The sequence below is a fragment of the Phocoena phocoena genome, chromosome X (genome assembly GCF_963924675.1).
Source record: "Phocoena phocoena chromosome X, mPhoPho1.1, whole genome shotgun sequence".
Classification (NCBI taxonomy): Eukaryota; Metazoa; Chordata; class Mammalia; order Artiodactyla; family Phocoenidae; genus Phocoena; species Phocoena phocoena.
In genome coordinates this window covers 28435899-28457558 of record NC_089240.1, presented here as the reverse complement: position 1 = coordinate 28457558, position 21660 = coordinate 28435899, and the positions used below count along the sequence as shown (strand labels likewise).

Genomic DNA, 21660 nt, shown 5'->3' with positions numbered 1-21660 from the left:
AGTGTTCCTCCCTCTGGTATATTTTGGAAGAGTTTGAGAAGGATAGGTGTTAGCTCGTCTCTAAATGTTTGATAGAATTCACCTGTGAAGCCATCTGGTCCTGGGCTTTTGTTTGTTGGAAGATTTTTAATCACAGTTTCAATTTCAGTGCTTGTGATTGGTCGGTTCATATTTTCTATTTCTTCCTGGTTCAGTCACAGAAGGTTGTGAATTTCTAAGAATTTGTCCATTTCTTCCAGGTTGTCCATTTTATTGGCATATAGTTGTTTGTTTTAATCTCTTATGAACTTTTGTATTTCTGCAGGGTCCGTTGTTACTTCTTCATTTCTAATTCTATTGATTTGAACCTTTTCCCATTTTTTCTTGATAAGTCTGGCTAATGGTTTACCCCTTTCGTTTATCTTCTCAAAGAACCAGCTTTTAGTTTTATTGAACTTTGCTGTTGTTTCCTTCATTTATTTTTCTTTTATTTCTGATCTGATCTTTATGATTTCTTTCCTTCTGCTAACGTTGGGGTTTTTATATTCTTCTTTCTCTAATTGCTTTAGGTGTAAGGTTAGGTTTTTTATTTGTGATGTTTCTTGTTTCTTAAGGTAGGCTTGTATAGCTATAAACTTCTTTCTTAGAACTGCTTTTGCTGCATCCCATAGGTTTTGGGTGGTTGTGATTTCATTGTCATTTCTTTCTAGGTATTTTTTTATTTCCTCTTTAATTTCTTCAGTGATCTCTTGGTTATTAAGTAGTGTGTTGTTTAGCCTCCGTGTGTTTGTATTTCTTACAGATTTTTTCCTGTAATTGATATCTAGTCTCATAGTGTTGTAGTCATAAGAGATACTTGATACAATTTCAGTTTTCATAAATTTACCAAGGCTTGATTTGTGACCCAGTATATGATCTATCCTGGAGAATATTCCATGAGCACTTGAGAAAAATGTGTATTCTGTTGTTTTTGGATGGAATGTCCTATAAATATCAATTAAGTCCATCTTGTTTGATGTATCATTTAAAGCTTGTGTTTGTCTGTTTATTTTCATTTTGGATGATCTGTCCATTGTTGAAAGTGGGATGTTAAAGTCCCCTAGTATGACTGTGTTACTGTTGATTTCCCCTTTTATGACTGTTAGTATTTTCCTTACGTACTGAGGTGCTCCTATGTGGGGTGCATAAATATTTACAATTGTTAAATATTCTTCTTGGATTGATCCCTTGATCATTATGTAGTATCCTTCATTGTCTCTTGTAATAGTCTTTGTTTTAAAGTCCATTTTGTCTGATATGAGAATTGCTACTCCAGCTTTCTTTTGATTTGCATGGAATATCTTTTTCCATCCCCTCACTTTCAGTCTGTATGTGTCTCTGGGTCTGAAGTGGGTCTATTGTGGTCAGCATATATACAGGTCTTGTTTTTGTATCCATTCAGCCAGTCTATGTCTTTTGGTTGGAGCATTTAATCCATTTACATTTAAGGTAATTGTTGATATGTATGTTCCTATTACCATTTTCCTAATTGTTTTGGGTTTATGTTTGTAGGTCTTTTCCTTCCTTTGTGTTTCCTGTTTAGAGAAGTTCCTTTAGCATTTGTTATAAAGCTGGTTTGGTGGTGCTGAATTCTCTTAGCTTTTGCTTGTCTGTAAAGCTTTTTTTCTCCATCAAATCTGAATGAGATCCTTGCTGGGTAGAGTAATCTTCGTTGTAGGTTTTTCCTCTTTCATCACTTTAAATATGTCCTGCCACTGCCTTCTGGCTTGCAGAGTTTCTGCTGAAAGATCAGCTGTTAACGTTGTGGGGATGCCCTTATGTGTTACTTTTTTTTTTTTCCCTTGCTGCTTTTAATATTTGTTCTTTGTATTTAATTTTTGATAGTTTGATTAATATGTGTCTTGGCATGTTTCTCCTTGGATTTATCCTGTATGGGACTCTCTGTGCTTCCTGGACTTGATTAACTATTTGCTTTCCCATATTAGGGAAGTTTTCAACTATAATCTCTTCAAATATTTTCTCAGTCCCTTTTTTTTTTTTTTTTTTTTTTTGCGGTACGCGGGCCTCTCACTGTTGTGGCCTCTCCCGTTGCGGAGCACAGGCTGCAGACGCGCAGGCTCAGCGGCCATGGCTCACGGGCCTAGCCGCTCCACGGCATGTGGGATCTTCCCGGAATGGGGCACGAACCCGTGTCCCCTGCATCAGCAGGCGGACTCTCAACCACTGCGCCACCAGGGAAGCCCTCAGTCACTTTCTTTTTCTCTTCTTCTTCTGGGACCCTTATACTTTGAATGTTGGTGCGTTTAATATTGTCCCAGAGGTCTCTGAGACTGTCCTCTCTTGTTTTCCTTCTTTTTTCTTTATTTAGCTCTGCAGTAGTTACTTGCCCTATTTTATCTTCCAGGTCACTTTTCCATTCTTATGCCTCAGTTATTCTGCTATTGATCCCTTCTAGAGAATTTTTATTTCATTTATTGTGTTGTTCATCTCTGTTTGTTTGCTCTTTAGTTCTTCTAGGTACTTGTTAACGTTTCTTGTATTTTCTCCATTCTATTTCCAAGATTTTCGATCATCTTTACCATTATTATTCTGGTTTCTTTTTCAGGTAGACTGCCTATTTCCTCTTCATTTGTTAGGTCTGGTGGGTTTTTACCTTGCTCCTTCATCTGCTGTGTGTTTTTCTGTCTTCTCATTTTGCTTAACTTACTGTGTTTGCAGTCTCCTTTTCACAGGCTGCAGGTTCGTAGTTTCTGTTGTTTTTGGTTTCTGTCCCCAGTGGCTAAGGTTGGTTCTGTGGGTTTGTAGGCTTCCTGGTGGAGGGGACTAGTGCCTGTGTTGTGGTGGATGAGCCTGGATCTTGTCTTTCTGGTGGGGAGGTCCATGTCTGGTGGTGTGTTTTGGGGTGTCTGTGGCCTTATTATGATTTTAGGCAGCCTCTCTGCTAATGGGTGGGGTTGTGTTCCTGTCTTGCTAGTTGTTTGGCATAGGGTGTCCAGCACTGTAGCTTGCTGGTCGTTGAGTGGAGCTGGGTTATGGCGTTGAGATGGAGATCTCTGGGAGACTTTTGCCGTTTGATATTACGTGGAGCTGGGAGGTCTCTTATAGACCAGTGTCCTGAACTTGGCTCTCCTACCTCAGGGGCACAGTCCTGATGCCTGGCTGGAGCACCAAGAGCCTGTCCTCCACAGGGCTCAGAATAAAAGGGAGAGAAAAAAGAAAGAAAGAAAGAAGAAGATAAAATAAAATTAAGTATAATAAAATAATATAAAGTTATTAAAATAAATAAATAATTATTAAGCAAATAATTTTTTTTAAGTAATGAAAAATAAAATGGACAGACAGTACCCTAGGACAAATGGTAAAAGCAGAGGTATACATACAAAATCACACAGAGAAGCGTACACATACACACTTAGAAAAAGAGAAAAAGGGGAAAATATATTTATGTCGTTTCTCAGAAAGTCCGCCTCCTCAATTTGGGATGATTCGTTGTCTATTCAGGTATTCCACAGATGCAGGTTACATCAAGTTGATTGTGGAGATTTAATCCACTGCTCCTGAGGCTACTGGGAGAGATTTCCCTTTCTCTCCTTTGTTTGCACAGCTCCAGGGTTTCAGCTTTGGATTTGGACTCGGCTGAGGGCGTCCGTTGTTTGCTCACACAGGACGGGGTTAAAGGAGCAGATGATTTGAAGGCTCTGGGTCACTCAGGCTGGGGGGAGGGAGGGGTACGGATGTGTGGTGAGACTGCGGCTGCAGAGGCCAGCTGGACATTGCACCAGCCTGAGGCGCGCCGTGCATTCTCCCGGGGAAGTTGTCCCTGGATCACGGGACCCTGGCAGTGGCGGGCTGCACAGGCTCCCGGGAGGGGAGGTGTGGATAGTGACCTGTGCTTGCACAGAGGCTTCTTAGTGGCTGGCGGCAGCAGCGGCGTTAGCGTCTTATGCCCGTCTCTGGGGTCCACGCGTTTAGCTGCGGCTCGCGCCTGTCTCTGGAGCTCCTTTAAGCAGCGCTCTGAATCCCCTCTCCTCGCGCACCAGGAAACAAAGAGGGAAGAAAAAGTCTCTTGCCTCTTCGGCAGCTCCAGACTTTTTCCCGGACTCCCTCCCGGCTAGCCGTGGCACACTAGCCCCTTCAGGCTGTGTTCACGCAGCCAACCCCAGTCCTCTCCATGGGATCTGACCTCCGAATCCCGAGCCTCAGCTCCCAGCCCCCACCCGCCAAGGCGGGTGAGCAGACAAGCCTCTCCGGCTGGTGAGTGCCGGTCGGCACCGATCCTCTGTGCGGGAATCTCTCCGCTTTGCCCCCAGCACCCCTGTTGCTGTGCTCTCCTCTGCGGCTCCAAAGCTTTTCCCCTCCGCCACCCGCAGTCTCCGCCCGCGAAGGGGCTTCCTAGTGTGTGGAAAGCTTTCCTCCTTCACAGCTCCCTCCCACTGGTGCAGGTCCCGCCCCTATTCTTTTGTCTCTGTTTATTCTTTTTTTCTTTTGCCCTACCCAGGTACGTGGGGACATTCTTGCCTTTTGGGAGGTCTGAGGTCTTCTGCCAGCATTCTTTAGGTGTTCTGCAGGAGTCGTTCCGCATGTAGATGTATTTCTGATGTGTTTGTGGAGAGGAAGTTGATCTCCACGTCTTACTCTTCTGCCATCTTGAAGCTCCTCCCCCTGTATAGGCTTTTAATTTAAGATAGATTCACGTAGCTATTACTTGTTATTACACGCTAGCTTACTGTTGATAGAAAATCATTCCTCACAGAAGGTACTTTTTTTGAGTGATGTGACTACTAAAGACAGATTTTAGAAAAGTAATCTGTTTCAAACAGTGCAAACATATCAGTGATCACATTTGTAATTTTGTTCTTCAACTAGTGGGGAGCCATTGGGAGTTGAATAACAATCCTGTTTACATTTTTGGAATGCTCTTTGGTAGTAAGACTTTTAGTAGTAAGTAGGCCAATTAGAAGAACTGAACTAAGGAGCAGTGAGTATGAAAACGAGGAGACAGACTAGGTTATTTTAGAAGAGGAAATTGAGGCTCAGGAGAAAACACATGGCACAGATACAGTATCACAGAAGATTAGTGGCAGAGTTAAAATGAGCACCAAGATATCCAGACCCATGTCCAAGACTTTTAAGCTATTTCAGAACTCCTCATCACATTTGATTCCTTGACAGAAAATAACTGCAGTTGAAAAAAATTTGTTTTAAACAGTCATGTGCCACTGTGTTGACATTTTTGTAAGTAAAAGACGTTACTAGGGCTTCCCTGGTGGCGCAGTGGTTGAGAGTCCGCCTGCCGATGCAGGGGATCGGGTTCGTGCCCTGGTGCGGGAAGATCCCACATGCCGCGGAGCGGCTGGGCCCGTGAGCCATGGCCGCTGAGCCTGCGCATCCGGAGTCCGTGCTCCGCAACGGGAGAGGCCACAACAGTGAGAGGCCCGCGTACCGCAAAAAACAAAACAAAACAAAAAAAAAGACGTCACTAGCTTCAGGGCCATGAAAATGCTCTCTTAGCAAAGTCTCAGTAATTTTCCAATATGATTAAAATTCCAGTTATGTCACCTTACTTGTGAACAAAATGAAAATATGTTTTGTATAAGTCTTACCATTTGATAGTTTAAACCAATTAACAAAACCTGACAGCTGGTCTAGAATTTGAGGTAAAATTCCCCTGCTGACTCAGGCAGTGAATAAGAATTTAATGTTCATTAAAATATGTCACAATCTGAGACCCAAAACAGGTACCATCTGTCACCATTTCCTACTACATACCTAGGTATATATACAGTATGCTAAAACTCTCTTTTATTTACAATCAGTGTAATTTGTTTTGAAATATTATCACTAATAACCCATGGGATTTTCTCCTACTTTTCATTTGAGGTGGGGGATGAGGAGTCACGTATTTCATTCCTCCTGATACATCATTTTGTCCAAATCATGTCAGTCTGTTATTTTTATATCATCAAAATTGAGGTTTTATTTGGTGTAAAGAATAAAAAGACAAGGACAGAAGAAACTGATGTGAATTCTAAGACTTGTAGAATCAAGTAGGTTATCATGGGGAGGCCCAAACCTACAAGAAATATGTTCCTGGGGAAGAGTACTGTTGCTGTGAGGATTCATGGCGTCTGCCAGGGAAGGACAACTCTGGGAAACTTGACAAAAGAGAGGATGGTGTGCAGGGGCTGCAGGAGTACTGTGGAATTAGGTCACTATCAAGTGTCTGTGAGATCAGATGGCAGGGACAGAGTGCTTATGGGAGCTTGGCAAGTCCCTGTTGACAGTGCTGTTTCACCAGGACTTGCTACCTTGACCTCATCTCCTGTGATCACCCTCAAAGAATTCATCCAGGTAGTATCAGTGGTTCTCAAAGTGTGGTCCTTAGACTAGCAGCATCACCTGGGAACTTGTTAGAAATGCAAATTCTTAGGCCCTATCCCAGATGTACTGACTCAGAAACTCTGGAAGTGTAGGGCCCAACAATGTGCCAGTTAACAAGCCTTCCTGGTGATTCTGACATTCCCTCAAGTTGAGAAGCCCCCACAGTGGATCATTCTACCTAAATACAACAACAGGTGATTAGAAAGAATTGCAGTACTTCTTACATATGGACAAATAACTACACATAAAATAGGTACAGAATTCAGTTTTGCCAGTTTAAGAGAAATTGTCTTGGCATTACTCTCTGAAGCATACGTCTGATGAGAATAGGGTAAAGACTTTCTGGGCCTTTTGTAAGTATACATTCTCTTTTCACTTCAAATCATCTAACCTTGACCAGATAGAACATGTTTATTCTGTCTTCTTGAGCAGCTTATCTGTTTCTTGCCCATTTCTACTGTTGTCCAATCTGATTTATTGGCTGTACTTTCCTGATTACCTTGGGAGGTATGTCCAGGTGCCTCACTTGTATGAAAATATATTTCTTCTTTTAAAATTCTAGCTGACCTCTGCCTTGTACATGTTTTCTAGACTTTCTTTTTGCCTCCTGAGTTTTCTAGAACTCTCTGGTTCTCTGGCAGTCAAAGATCTGTAATCAATTCTTGATATGCAGAAAGGCATCTTTTTTTATACTCTAAATATTAGTAGCAAATCATAATTATTTGATATACACACACAGAATCCAAGCTTAAAATAATTGCTCTCCAAGGATAGATGGGAGAAGGCAATTCATTACTTTGTTGCAGTGTATCTGGCACCACCATGGATTTCCTGTTTTCTCCCTCTCTTAGTTATGGTGGGAGAGTACTTCAGGAACTGGGAGATTTTAAGAGGAAGAAAGATTGGGAGAGAAAGAGAAAGCTTGGCCCAGAGCCAACAAGGGGAAACAAACTGAGGTAGAACTACTATCCTGCCCTCACCATTTGACAAACACAGATCTAGAATTTACTAGATAGAAGCCTTGGTTAGTACAGTGTTTTTGTCATACAGATTTAGGTAAAAATATATTGATTTGATAATTCCACAGTTTTATAATAATGTTGTTTTTATTTTACCTTGAGTTATTTTCCCTAATTGTATTCCTTAATGGCGAATTTCCCCTTTATTTTTGTTATGTTCGCTAAGTGCTTCTTTTTTTTTGAATTTTATTTTATTTTATTTATTTTTTATACAGCAGGTTCTTATTAGTTATCTATTTTGTACATAGTAGTGTATATATGTCAATCCCAATCTCCCAATTCATCCCCCCCCACAACCCGCTAAGTGCTTCTTCATTTGGTTTCATGTTAACACAGGAGGCTTCGTTTCATTCGCCACTAAATCTCTTTGGGTATCCAATTACTTTTATAGATCATCTAAGAAAATCTTTTTAGGTAACATGAGACTACCCATAAATTTCCAACACAAATGGTTTCCCCTTCTTCAGATTCAGCTTATATGTCTTAATTCATATTTTGGTCTATTGCATTCTTTCAGACTTAGAAAAAAATAGTGAAAAAAACAATTATTGAGGAGAAACTAGAAATTCATTTCAAAACTTGCTTTTATTCCCTAAAAATGGCTTGCAGTAAGACTGCAATATAAAGAACACCAGGTGAAGTAGATTCTGAGAAAAGGATGAACTAATTGAAGGAGACACTGGAGCAGTCTGCAGTTAAGAGCTATCAATACAGGTGGCATGCCAAAATGAACTACATAAAGTGTCCTTTGAGCGGAGAGTGGGGGTGGGGTGGGAAGGGGTGTGTGTGTTGATTTCTCTCTGTCGATGACACTTTGGTTCATGAGCAGTTGGGACATCTGTTTCATACTTATTTCTTTGCCATATGCAGTGTTAGTTGTACTTAAATAAATTTGCATTTATTTTGGAAGGACAGGTCTCACAGCTTAGTTTATGTTCGTTGTACTTGCTACTGCCAAAAAGAGGGGATTGTAAAGGGGCCATAAAATAATTCTCTCCTTTCTTTCTTCTTACTCTATGTTTACAAATTACATCAGGGACTAGCATTTGGGAGATGGAAATGTGATTTCCCAAAGCATAGGTTGACTTTAATGGATAAAATGAAAGAATAAGCTGCCCTGATCTACTGATTTCACACAAGCCACTTTGCTTATTCATTCTATATCAACCAAATGGCATGCATAACCCTCCATAGCTCCCAGGAACTTTGGAAATATGAATGGTATAAAAATACTTCATAAAACACAAGCATTTAGTAAACAGGCAAAGTGATTCCAAAGGATTTGTGTTATACTCAATTACTTAGTTCTATTACTTAATGGGCTCTAAAATTAGCTTTAGAAGATAATTACTCAAATAGCTGAAAGTTAATAACAGATGCTAAAAAATGAAAAAGTCAGTAAACTGAATAACAAGGTTTTTGTATCCAAATAATGAAAAGAATGTAAAAATCATAGAAATAAATAATATTGCAAACTTATTCAAATAATCACAGCATTTCAGATTGGGAAGGCCCCTTAGCCATGCTCATCTTCTCAGTTCACTGTCTTTTCTTCAGTACTTCTGGCGTGTGATATTTTATTTGAATTCTATCAGAAATTAGAAAGAAATTCACTAACATCCAAGAGCCATGCCTTTCACTTTAGAAAACCTCCAAATGTTAAAAAGTAGTTTCCATATGTTGATCTCTGTTTTGCCTTTTGAAGCAATGCTACATTTTTACTTGGCAGTTCTTCAAAAATGTTTAGGTAGTTTGTAAGTGCCTCAACGAGGTGTTTATTCTACATCTGACTTTTATTTCTCTTCAAGGGAACATTATTTGGATTATAATTTTCTGCTTATATTTTTATGAACTCTCAATCTTTTGCAGGCACAGTTATAATCTTTCCATATGTATACAAATGAGAAAGTGCATGCAAAAGCAAATTGAACTGTAGTGTTTCATAAAATGTAACCTAGGCTTAGTCTGTGTTCTTCCTTGTTTTAACAGGTTTTAAAAACCGATCTAGAAAAGAAAAAGCAAACCATGGACAAACTCTGCTCACTCAACCAAGATCTTCTTTCAACACTGAAAAATACATTGGTAGCCCAAAAGATGGAAGCATGGCTGGACAACTTTGCCCAGCGCTGGGATAATTTAGTCCAAAAACTTGAAAAGAGTTCAGCACAGGTTAGTGATAATAATTAACCTACTGTAAATTATCCTTCAGATTTTTGAAATCTGCACTAAGAGAGTGGTGCTGTAACCCTGCAAAGGGTGTCACTAGATTAGTCCTTGCTAAGTATTCAGTTGAATAACAACATGGCTCTCTTGGTTGCCTTGACATTGGAGAATGTGGTAGGAGTGGAGGAGTGAGTGCCAGTGGACTGAACTAGCTACTGCCTTAGAGTGTAATCCCCTCCAATTCAATGGGAATGAGGATCTGAGTGACTCAGAGCAGTCGGACAAAATGCTAGGGAACTGTGTCATCACGCTGGAATGATCCCTGGAATTATGAGGGCTATTAATTGACCTCTACATTTTACATATGAGAAAATGAAGTTTAGGGAGGAAAAGTGAATTGTCCAAGGAAAGTCAGTGATAAGAGCAGGACTAGGGCCCAGGTCCTTGGATTTCACTGAAGACCTCTTTCAATTAGTGCAAGTGAGGTTATAATCAGTGGATTTTCTGCCATAGACCGTTGATTCATAAAATCATGCCGCTTAGTTATACTAACACATATAGGCTGTAGATTAGGAAAACATCTTTGTTTTACTTGTAGTGTCATGTGTTTTTATGCTAAGAATTGTAAAAGTTTTGATAATTTTTTTAATGTGATATTTTTAAACTAGAAACTTTTATTATCTGATATGGTTATTAGATGGTGGAATCATGGGCAGTCATTCAAAATATTAACATTATGTTTAATAGTGTTTAATACATTCTGCCATATTGTTTCACATTATAGAAGCTTTTACTAATTGGTCACAGATCATAGTTCAATGCACCATGCACACACCTCTATTAAAGCCACATTCAGTAGCTTTAGGCATATATCTCCTCTCTTGTGAGACAGTACAGGGAATTTGTTTTTTGATACTTGGCATCTGATAAGTGGCACTTAGGAAATGTTTGTTGAAAGATGAAGAAATGAAGTTTGAAGTATTGCTTCCAAGAATATAATTTAAGAAAATATGATCAGCCAACATATATGATTTTCAGTCACAGTTCAGTCTTTTTTAAAAAACCAAATTCATATTTAAAATTTAAAACTTGAAGGAGTATCAATTGCAGTAATTTCTCATACAGTCATTGGGCAATAATAAAAATTCTGTTGACTATATTTTTGGCAATTACTTGATATAATAGTGATTTTACCACGAGATCATGATTCTTCTTATTATATGTAATCTGGCCTTGGTTACTTTGCATGATCATTGGCATTTATGTAACAAATATGTGAGACATTAGAAAGTGTTATACTTTTTAAACCATCAGTGATATCATTCCAATCTATACCCACTGGTTCCATAGATTATTGGTGCTGTAAAATAGTCAGTTACCATGTTAAGAAGCACTGGCATTATTTGATGAAGATATTTTGAAATGTGTCCCTTTAAGGGGATATATTCACGGAGGTGTAATGGGGTTAACAAAAGGTTGCATTCTGGTTCACTTGCCCTATTGGCAGTGGTTTTCCAAACTTGAGTCTGCATAATAGTTACCTGGGAAACTGATTCAAATGCATAGTCCTAGATTTTGTGCTCAGAAAATCTCATTCAGTAGGCTAGTAATCTGCATGCAGCCTTTGATAAAATCTGCAGGACATATTTTTTTAAAACATTGAATTAGTAAGACAGTGACATATGTGCCAGTCCCCACATTCTGGTGTTCCTCAGTGCTGCCTGAAATGGGAAGAACGGAGACCTTCCTAGCAATATATTGATAGTATTTCCTAGCAGTATATTGCTAGTATTTAAATATGCTCATTCTGTACAATGAGACTTGTGCATCTCATCAAAATCTTACTTATTATTTTAGTTCGTTAAAAAATAAAATAGAAACCTTATTTTTTAATGGCTTAAAAGTTATGAGACTACCACCTAGGGCAACTTACTTAACCTCCTCTTTTTGAACTTTATGAAATCTATGGTAAAACAGTACTAAGTTTGTGTAATTCTTTATATAATGATTTCCAACATATAACATATATCTGCTCTACTTGCTCACTGGGGTTTGATGAGGGTAAAATAAAACCATAGACATGAAAGCATTTTGAGAAAAAAAGGTTCTCTTGATATGCAAGGCATTCTGTTTAGTGAGTCTGGACAGCTTGTTGTAAGTTCACTATGATTTTTTTTTAATTTATTTTTAAACCATTATACACTCTTATACCAGACCAGAAGCAGATAAATGGAGTTATATTGCTTCCTAGGACACTAAGCTTGAGCCTTTCTTAAGCTCATGTCTCACTTTTCACTCCTTGTTTTTTTCCAAAAATGCACTATCATAGGCCCAATCCAAATCATTGTTTGGGAGTGGGGGGCTCTTAGGAAGCTACCCAGGGAAAGAGGAATTAAAAGGAGATAGAGTGAAAAAAGAAATAGTATCTTGTAACTAAAAAAAGTGATTTTCTTTTTTACGTGTCACATTGAACTTAATCAAAATTGCATAAGAATTCCAAGAATGTTGAGGGTAAAGTTGTGACTTTAAAGAACAAAGCTCACTTGTATGCATATATTCCAGCATGTTTGTGGGGGAAAAATAGTCACATTAATGACACAATATACTCAGTCTTTTAAAAATCCTTTTAAATGATTGGTATAAAGAATGAGCAAAGTTCTGGTAATGGTTAAAATCCAGTAGGGTGTTGGAATTGTGACTGAGATGACAAGGCATCCGATCGTGCTCATGTGTGCTCATCATGTGCCCGAAATTTTGACTGCTCTTCAGGTCAAGGCTTTGAGGGATTTTGACCTTATGAAACAGTAGCATGGCAAGAGATCAAAACATGAAAAAAATCAACTATGAGGGCTGCTCTGTTGCATTTCAGAGTCAGGTTTGGCTTGAATAATACCTGGACACAAGCTGAAGATGCTGAAGTTGATGAGAAGGCAGCCTAAGAAAATGGAAATACTTTCTATTTCCAAAAGTTAAAAAGAATAATAACATTTGCTATGTGGATGCTTAAAATGGGAAAAGAGAGCAAATGAAATACACCTTGAATTGACTTATTTAAATACTCGAATGACCCTATATTTCCTCCAAACTTTTTTATAAACGTGCTCATTGAAATTTACTCAGCTATTTTTTCCTAAATGCCGTGCCCCTGGTGGACATATTTATATTTTGATTGTAATTAGGGAATACGATAGTCAGAAATTCATTATAGTTAATACTTAAAATGATTTGAAAGGTTATTTTTCGCATTTAACTGAAATCATGGTATACTATGGAAAGGGGATATTATTCATTTGCTTTATAATTTATTATGGTAATTTATGTTAGACTTGGCAGCATGAGTTTAGACGTAAGAATATATCTATCTAGATAAGTCCAGAAGTTCTGTAGCCTTGTGATTTTTTTAAACAGAGTAAATTATCTTCTTTGCCAGAAATAAGGAACATTCTATGACTCGTGCAAGTTCATAGCTCTTATTCCCATTTTATCAATATTTTGCTATATTCCTAATGACCATTTTTGCAGTGTTCTGAACTATGAGCACAAATATCTTAAAGATAAAATTAATGTCCTCAGAATTCCCCTCCCCTTGAACATGAGCGTACATGTTTATGCTGTGTGTGTCTGTGTCTGTACTCATGGATTCCCAAATAAAGAAAGTGATTATTATGTATGGATATATCTGTTCTACATTATTTGTGTCCTTCTGAGAGTTTTAAAACTCCTGCCAGACATGTAAGTAATGTAAAACATGGTTGAAGATAATAAGCTAGTGTTTTTCATAATACCAGAAATGCAAATAGATGCAAAAGCATTAAGATGAAAATTTCTGTATTTGCCTTTCTTTTCAGAGTTCATTCTCATATTTTAGAGATCCCTGTTTTTACTCTCCATAAAATATTTTACATGCACATTCTGACTGTACCCATTCTCAAAGCATTATTTTGTAGACCTCTTGATACATGAAATGTAGTTACAATTGGTTTGCCTCTCATCTTCTTGCCAATGATTTTAATTAAAAATACTCTAAGGCCTTACAGTTGACAACCCTTTTCACTGGTTCCTGAAAGCTCTCCAAGTCTAATCAGTCTGCTGCCAATTAAAAAACAATTTTAATGGTTTTATAAAACCCATAATTAAAATAAAATTTCCTCATTTATTTTGGGTTTTTATCTTAGTTAATTCATGGACTAACTATCTTGAATTTTAGAGCATCTTTTGGTTAATTGCTTAGGTTAAAGGTTTTATTAGAAAATTTCCAAGTTATAGCTCAAATAACCTTGGGAATTAACTGTATTCTTTTGCTACCTTCAGCTAAAGTAGATGTTTGAGAACAGGCCTTGTGTGCATCAGTGCAATTGGTTTTATGTTGTAAATTCATTTATCGACAACAACATAAAATGTTGTAGGCACTGAAAATTTAAGAGACAAGAGCTGAATTAACTGTTGGAACCACTCATTCCTTATTTATAAAATGAAAAATTTGGTCTAGGAAGATCTCTGTAGTGTCTTTCCAATTCTAAATGTTTATGATGCGTTTCTCTTTTCTTGAAATTTTATATAAAACTCTGGAGTAATTAGTGAAGAGATTCCAACTATCTCCATTGTATAAATCTCAGGGTCAGCTGGAAGATGATAATAAAAATGAAATTCTCTTCCTATTAGAAGAAGACTGGCTTCTGAAATAGTTACATTTCACTCATCATGAGTATGTAATTAAAATACTATTAAGATAAAATACTCAGCGTCTATATGATAAATCTATTGTTTATTGACAATAAATGAAATAACACAGCAAGAAAAATCCAAGTTTTTTCTGTATGCTTAATAATCTGCATTCCTAGTTAAAGAAAGTGTTCCATTACTTCCTGCCAGATGGTGTGTAGAGGAAGGTCAGGTGGATCAGAAAAAATAAATTTCATTGCTTCTTGAATTTTTGCAGATGTGGCTAATTCACACAGTTGCTCAAATTCTGTGTTTAGTATGTATCCTGAAGCCAACATGTATCTCTTTTTTCTGACAATGTGTACCAAAGAGAATTTGAAGTGAGGGACAAAATACATAAAATTAAAGAGAGAGTTTTATGGAATAAACCTTCTTAACCATCATATAATATTATATTTCAAATAGGAGAATGACTTATGATATCTTTTGAATATTGACTCTGTGCTTATGATTCTAATATCAGTATATATTCAATAAGTTATATTGCCTTAATATCAGTATCAAAACAGGGCAGTATTTGATATTACAGTTTAGTTACCAAGCCACTCTCATGAACTTGGGTACTCCTTGTATGCTACACCTAGCTGTGTTAATTCCTTGGCATTTGTTCATGAGATAGAACATTTTTTAGCCTTTTGATTAATAACCCAGCTTCCTTTGTGAGCACCTGATCTTTTACCCCAGGTTTCTCATAAAGTTCAACATATAAATCCTTTCTGTTGCTTAGAATTGTGAATCCTCACACCATCATCGCATATTTGTGCCTTGTGCTACCATGCCTGTGGAGATAGTTTTAAGCCTGGATATCAGTTATCAGCTAAAACTGTTGCTATGATTATGCAGTATGTTTTAAACTGTAGAACTGCAGCCCCTCTATGCCCATTTAAAATCAGTGATCACTCTAAAGTTCTGTATGTATAAAGAACACAACGAGAAACTTCAATCCACACTTGTCAACCTGCCTGAAATTTTTACCTCTCATCTATAAAATGGGAATAAAGTTAGTACTTATTCTTAGGGCTATTGTGAGGTAATGATAGCCACCACTTACTAAGCTTTTACTGCAGATACTGTTTTGAGTATTTTAAATAAGATAAGGGATGCAAAGCACCTAGCATAATGCCTGGAATGTGCAGAGAGCTCCATGACTGGTAGCTATTATTACAAGTATAAGTATTTTAATAATAATGATAATAAGATAAATTAGGTAACTAATTTTTTTATAATTTGAATCTCTTTTACTAAGTTTTTTTAAAAATGTTCAAATAGTATCTCACAATACCAGTAGAAATCTCTAACATCAAAACTTACAAAGTCAAGACTATTTAAATAATTAAGTGGTGCAGTTAAGAATATGGGCCAAACTGAAAGAAAGATAACAGCACAAAGTTAATTTAAAATATAAGAACAGGGCTTCCCTGGTGGTGCAGTGCTTGAGAGTCCGCCTGCCAATGCAGGGGACACAGGTTCGTGCCCCGGTCCGGGAAGATCCCACATGCCGTGGAGCGGCTGGGCCCGTGAGCCATGGCCGCTGAGCCTGCGCGTCCGGAGCCTGTGCTCCACAACGGGAGAGGCCACAACAGTGAGAGGCCCACATACTGCAAAAAAATAAAATAAAAAATGAAATAAAATATAAGAACAGGTGGTAAATACAACTAGTTGCCCATGAGAAACTGGACACAGTGCTGGAAAAGAAATGTTTCCTTTCGTATGTGCTCTTTTACATTCTTTAAATATGCTTGAATGTACATGTAGCTCCTTTTCAAAATGTGCATTTTTAAACAAATGGAAGAGAAAATGGTAAGAAAGATTTTCATTGTTTGAAAATAGTATGTTTTTTTCTAGACCTACCCAAATTATACAACCTTAATGCAAGAAGATGTTCACCCTAGAACTATCAAGATACTGGGCAAATGCTCTTCCAGGTTTTCTCACAATGGGAAAAATGTAAATTTTGGAAATTAACATATATCACTTTATAAGTAAAGAAGGTTCAGTTTAGAAAAATTCCTGAATTTTCTCTGGACTTTTTAGTGGTTATTACTAATATGTAGCAAGAGAGTACTTATTGTGTTCAAACATTATGTAATTTAATTCTTGCTTCCAGGACGGGGTACATATTTTGCGAGGCTCAATGCAGAATGAATATGCAGGAATTCTTTACAAAAATTATTAAGAATTTCAGGAGGGTGACAGCAGAGCATGAAACCAAGAATGAGATCCTTTTGAGTGAGGGGACGTGGGTGACTACATAAGTTGCACACCCATGAAGCAGGCCTTGTTTGCAACACCCTTGTGAGAGATGTATTATCGTTATTGTTTTACATATGAAGAAAAGAAATCAAAGCTCTGAGTAACCAGTCTTCCTCAAATGTTACAGGATGTGAACTGTGGACCTGTTGTTTGAGAACTGTGGAGCCTGTCTCAGAGACCTCCACTTTTAATCACTGTAAGGGGAACTAGCTTCCAAACCTAAAGACAAATAATTCTTTTCCATTTTTACTGGCTAGTTAACTGACAGATCAAGGGGCTAGTATTTAAAAACAAATCTATTTTGTTTTCTTGAAGACATTTACATGCAATTATTTTCCATACTTGTATTTTTCATATGGAACTCACCTTGTCTCACAATTATTTGTGTGGTTGTCACCTTCACTACTATACTGTGAGATCTCTAAAAATAGAGATTCCATTGTATTTGTTTGTGGGTGTCCTGTAGTGACACATATTGAATAGATGTTAGGATTTAATTGAAACATTATGATTCAGCTGCTGAATAACTTATGCAGTTTTAGATTGCTTTAATTGAATATGATGTCCAAAGTCAGAAAATCTAGGTTTTGGAGCACCCGATTAAATCTAGTTCTAGCAAGTACCTGGTATTATAGAGCTTGGAAATAAGATTTATTAGAGTCATGATTATCAAGCTTCAGACCTTTAAGACTGTCAGATGGAAACAATACTCACCTTACTCTTTGTTGTTTCAGGGTTCAAAATAAATTTTATTTATTTATTGATTCAGGCCACGCAGCACAGCTTGTGAGATCTTAGCTCCCAGACAAGGGATTGAACCCATGCTCCCTGCAGTGGAAGCACAGAGTCCTAACCGCTGGACCGCCAGGGAATTCCCAAAACAAATTTTATATGAATGAAGTCATAATAATGCAGGCTTCCACTAGGTGTAAAGATCTTTGCCAGTGGGAAAATTTGATTCCATACTCAGGAAGGAGTTGTCTGCTTCTGGAAGTAGTGAATCCTGTAGTAAGGAGGAGGTTATACTCAGTGACCTCCATAATCCCTTCCTGTCTATATTTTTAATGATTCTAACATATAATTAAGTGTTTACAGTCAATAACTAAAAGTGATGGGGAAATTTAGTACATGACCAATTGTTTTTTATTCTGGAGTAGGTTTTGAAAGTAATTATTAATTTGTTATATATAATGAATTACACCCTGTATTTACAGGGTCGATGCACAGATGTTTTCTTATTTCTGTATCCCAAAGGAAATGAAGTAGTAGTTTCAAATACAGTATAGTGATGGTTATAGTATAGAACAATTACAGATCCACGTCTGCTATTATTTTATTAAAAAATATTACTTTTTCTTTCTTATAAGGTTTGCTATATTCTTAAATGTCTTTTCATAGTATATAATGTTGCCATTTCTTTTTACCTTCCGTGGGCACATCCAATTTCATAATAAGTATCAGTTAGAAGATATTATAACATTTTAGAAATTAATTTCACAGCCAAATATTCAGTAGCACAAATATTCCATAACATTAGATATAACTGCAAAAAAATAGCTTTGTATTTTCAGAATCTCTGCATTCTGGTGCCTGCACATATAAAAGCAGAAATTTTCCACCTGAACAATATTTTCTTCAAGCCCTGATTGTATGCAAAAACAATTTGCCCATGGTTAAAAAAAATGTTACTCTGAAAAAATTAAATGCTCTTGGAATCCTACTTAAAAACTCTGTGTTCCTTTTGGTTAAAGGTAGAATTAATTTTATCATGTAATTGTCATTTTGTGTTGAGTTCAGTTAGGTTTGAGGTTATATCTTAAGCATTTTTAAAAACTATGTTACCTTCTGCTTTCATTTTGGCATAACTTGTCGATGGACTATATAATTATAGTTTGAAGCTCAGTGCTTGATTCTGAATAATGAATCTGTGGAGATCTTAGAGAAGATAAAACCTGTGCTTGACACATGTAGAAACTTGATATCTCTTAATGTCCTTTTTTTTTTTAAACTATTTAGGCTACCTAAATGGAAGTCCCTAAGGCCTTGGCATATGTAAAGATGTGGCTTGCACAAAGGGTAGCACCTTCAAAATGTATTTGTCAAAAGCAATTTTTTCATAAGACACCATGACAAAGGATTTCATTACTACATGTCAATTCCTATTTGGAAGCTGGAATCAGAAGATCATGAGGCTTCCCTGCTTTCTTCCCATTGAGGGAATCGGTCATCATGTGTGAGGCAGGGAGGTTCCCTCAAACCTCTTTCTTATCTCTTGGCAAATTCAGGAAAATCAGTAAAACTAATCTTGGTCCCAACCAGATCCTTGACTATGTGTATATTTAGTATGTATAAGTGGATCCAAAGCAGGCCTGTTTTGGTCTCCATGGAAATAGATCTTCCGAAAAATTTGGCTTACTGGAAGAGTAATGATTAACATCACAAGAGGTAACTTTTTAGTCTTAATAACTGGAGGACTGTGAGACAGAATTCGTGGTTAAGGCAAGAGGATGTCTCACCGTTTTGTGACTTGTCTGTCTGGTAATGCCTGTGTACTGAGGGAATGGCCTCTCACGACTTGGGTCACAAATCGTATCATTTCAAAGAGTGATGATCTATGTCTAAAAAAAAATCTTTGTAAAGTCTGAACACAAAGTTAGTGTGATTCTAAACCAAGAAGAATTGAATGCTAACTTTGGATACTCAAATATTTTAACAGATTGACTAATTTAAATCAAACAAGTGTAGCGTGCTTTTTAACATTCGAATAATATTCAGCTTAAATGTATTTCTGGACTAATAGGCATTTTATATTAATCTTTTATTGTACTTTTAAAGGGCATACCACTTATTTGATTAAAAAGTCATTTATTACACAGTTCAAAGAATTTTGTCTAAAAATTTATAGACTCTAAATAATTATATTTATGAAAACCAAAGATGCATTCAGTGCACTATTTAATAAACATATACAATGTTCCAGGCAATGGAATTAGTGCTGGCATACCTGAGCAAAATTTACATTAGTGTTGTAAATACTTTAAACAGCGTGTCTAATTAAATGACAGAATGACACCCTAAGTTTTCCTCCTTTGCCCCACTTATTTCCCATAGCTTGACCGATAAATTGAAGAGGTGCTAGTTTACTTTTGGTTTTGAGATTACTTTCCTTTGTGGTTTCAGTCAACATAACTTAAGTCAGATAAAACAATTTGATTTGGGTTCAATATGGTGCTATTTTGATCTGAAGGTCAATTTACCAACAAACAGGAACAGTTTCTCATTATTTTCCTTCACCACTCCAAGCAGTCTTTGCTGAAGTCTTTCAAGCAGTGTGTGACCTCTGTTTCAATACTTCTTGCAGATTTCACAGGCTGTCACCACCACTCAGCCATCACTAACACAGACAACTGTAATGGAAACGGTAACTATGGTGACCACGAGGGAACAAATCCTCATAAAGCATGCCCAAGAGGAACTCCCACCACCACCTCCCCAAAAGAAGAGGCAGATTATTGTGGATTCCGAAATTAGGAAAAGGTGAGAAGCTTTTGCTCATGGCTTTATCCTCAAACGAAGAGTAATTGTTAAGCAGGAAAACTCATTTACAGCTATTTTGATGGCAGTGTTTTTACCTAAACAATATTTCCAGAAGCCTCGGGTGCCTATAATGTCAGTTAAGTTAGTGAGACAAATTATGAAGTAAGTTTTAAAATTTCCCTCAAGCAATCCCTATCCCAACAAAAACAGAATGCTTAATGGAAATACTATTTTCTGGATTGAAAGAAGAAACCACAAGTGATAGATGCCTTTTATCCTGAAAGTTTCCTTTTTTCTTATCAAGAGCCTGCTTGTTCAGTGCCTACTTTTGCATTAAATGCCTTTTTCCAGTAATGGAAAGGACATTTTCATGAAGAAGAAGTACACCTATAATAGACACAATCCATTCTGTTAGTTTACGAGAACATAATGTCTCAATCTGCATGTCCTATATCAGGAGTAATTACAGAACAGATTTCCTGTTCTTTGATATTTATAAAGTCTTATCTTGAAGGTGTTAGAATTTTTAACTGAGCTTTTCGTGGATATTCTCAACTAGACATTGTAGATAAGTTAGGTATTATGTAAATCAGTAGATACATTAAACTGATGGGAATAAAATTTCATAAATGCAAAAGCTAGCATGAAAATCATAAAAATGGTACAATTTCCTTTTCATGCCAATTATTATAATTCTAAGATTAAGAAAGAACATTAAAACATGCCTTAATGTTTCTAAGCAGCATGTGTTTGGGAGCACATGGAACATTTGACATTAGAATTCGTGTATACAAGGGTAGGGAAGCATGAGAAGAACATATACCCAAAAATAGCTTGTCAGATGTTTTAGGCAAAGGAAGAAACACCTAGAAAAGTTTTCAAGTACATCATTTAGGACTTTCAATACTTCCCTGTTAATCCGTGACTTTTAACCTACTTTCATAATTCCACCTTAGACCACGGGGCTTTTCTCCACGGTTGGAGCTCCTTGGCTGAGTGAACCCTCTCATTCAGGGCTCAGCAAACTGAAGCCTGCAGGCTCAATCCAGCCTGCTGCCAGTTTTTGTAGGGCTCATGAGCTGAGAACTGTTTTTAACATTTTTAAGTGGTTGAAAATAATCAAAAGAAGAATATTTCATGACATGTGAAAATTTCTGAAATTCAAAGGTCAGTGTGCACAAATAAGGTTTTATCAAAACAAAGTCAGACTCATTCATCTATGCATCATCCTTGGTTGCTTTCACATCAGAAAGGCAGGGTTGGGTAGTTGTCACAGAGACTATATGACCTACAAACCCCCAAATATTTACTATCTGGCCATTTACAAGAAAAGTTTACTGAGCCTTGTTCCAGTCAAATGGTTCTCAGAATCTTTGAATATTGGCCTTCTATTTGGGGCAGAAACTTCCAAGAACTCTACTCATTATAGTGGTTGAAATTTTAACATTCATTGATGGAGAAAGAATGTGACAGCAAAAATAAATCAGTAAAGCTCTTAATGAATTTGCTTTTTATTAATCCTAAGAGCATGGCGATTAATTTGATACCTTGTTAAATATATGTCTACAGACAATGCCTAGTGGGCACATGGATTTATGGATCCTTT

At 37.0% G+C, this 21660-nt stretch overlaps 1 protein-coding gene across 1 annotated transcript in view; it reads left to right on the top strand.

The window, feature by feature from the left end:
- Positions 1–21660, top strand: part of DMD (dystrophin) — a 2035184-nt gene that overhangs the window by 561499 nt on the left and 1452025 nt on the right. The window contains exons 16-17 of the mRNA XM_065901098.1: positions 9369–9548; positions 19879–20054. Coding sequence (XP_065757170.1) covers positions 9369–9548; positions 19879–20054 — 356 coding nt within the window. The remainder of the gene's footprint in view (positions 1–9368; positions 9549–19878; positions 20055–21660) is intronic.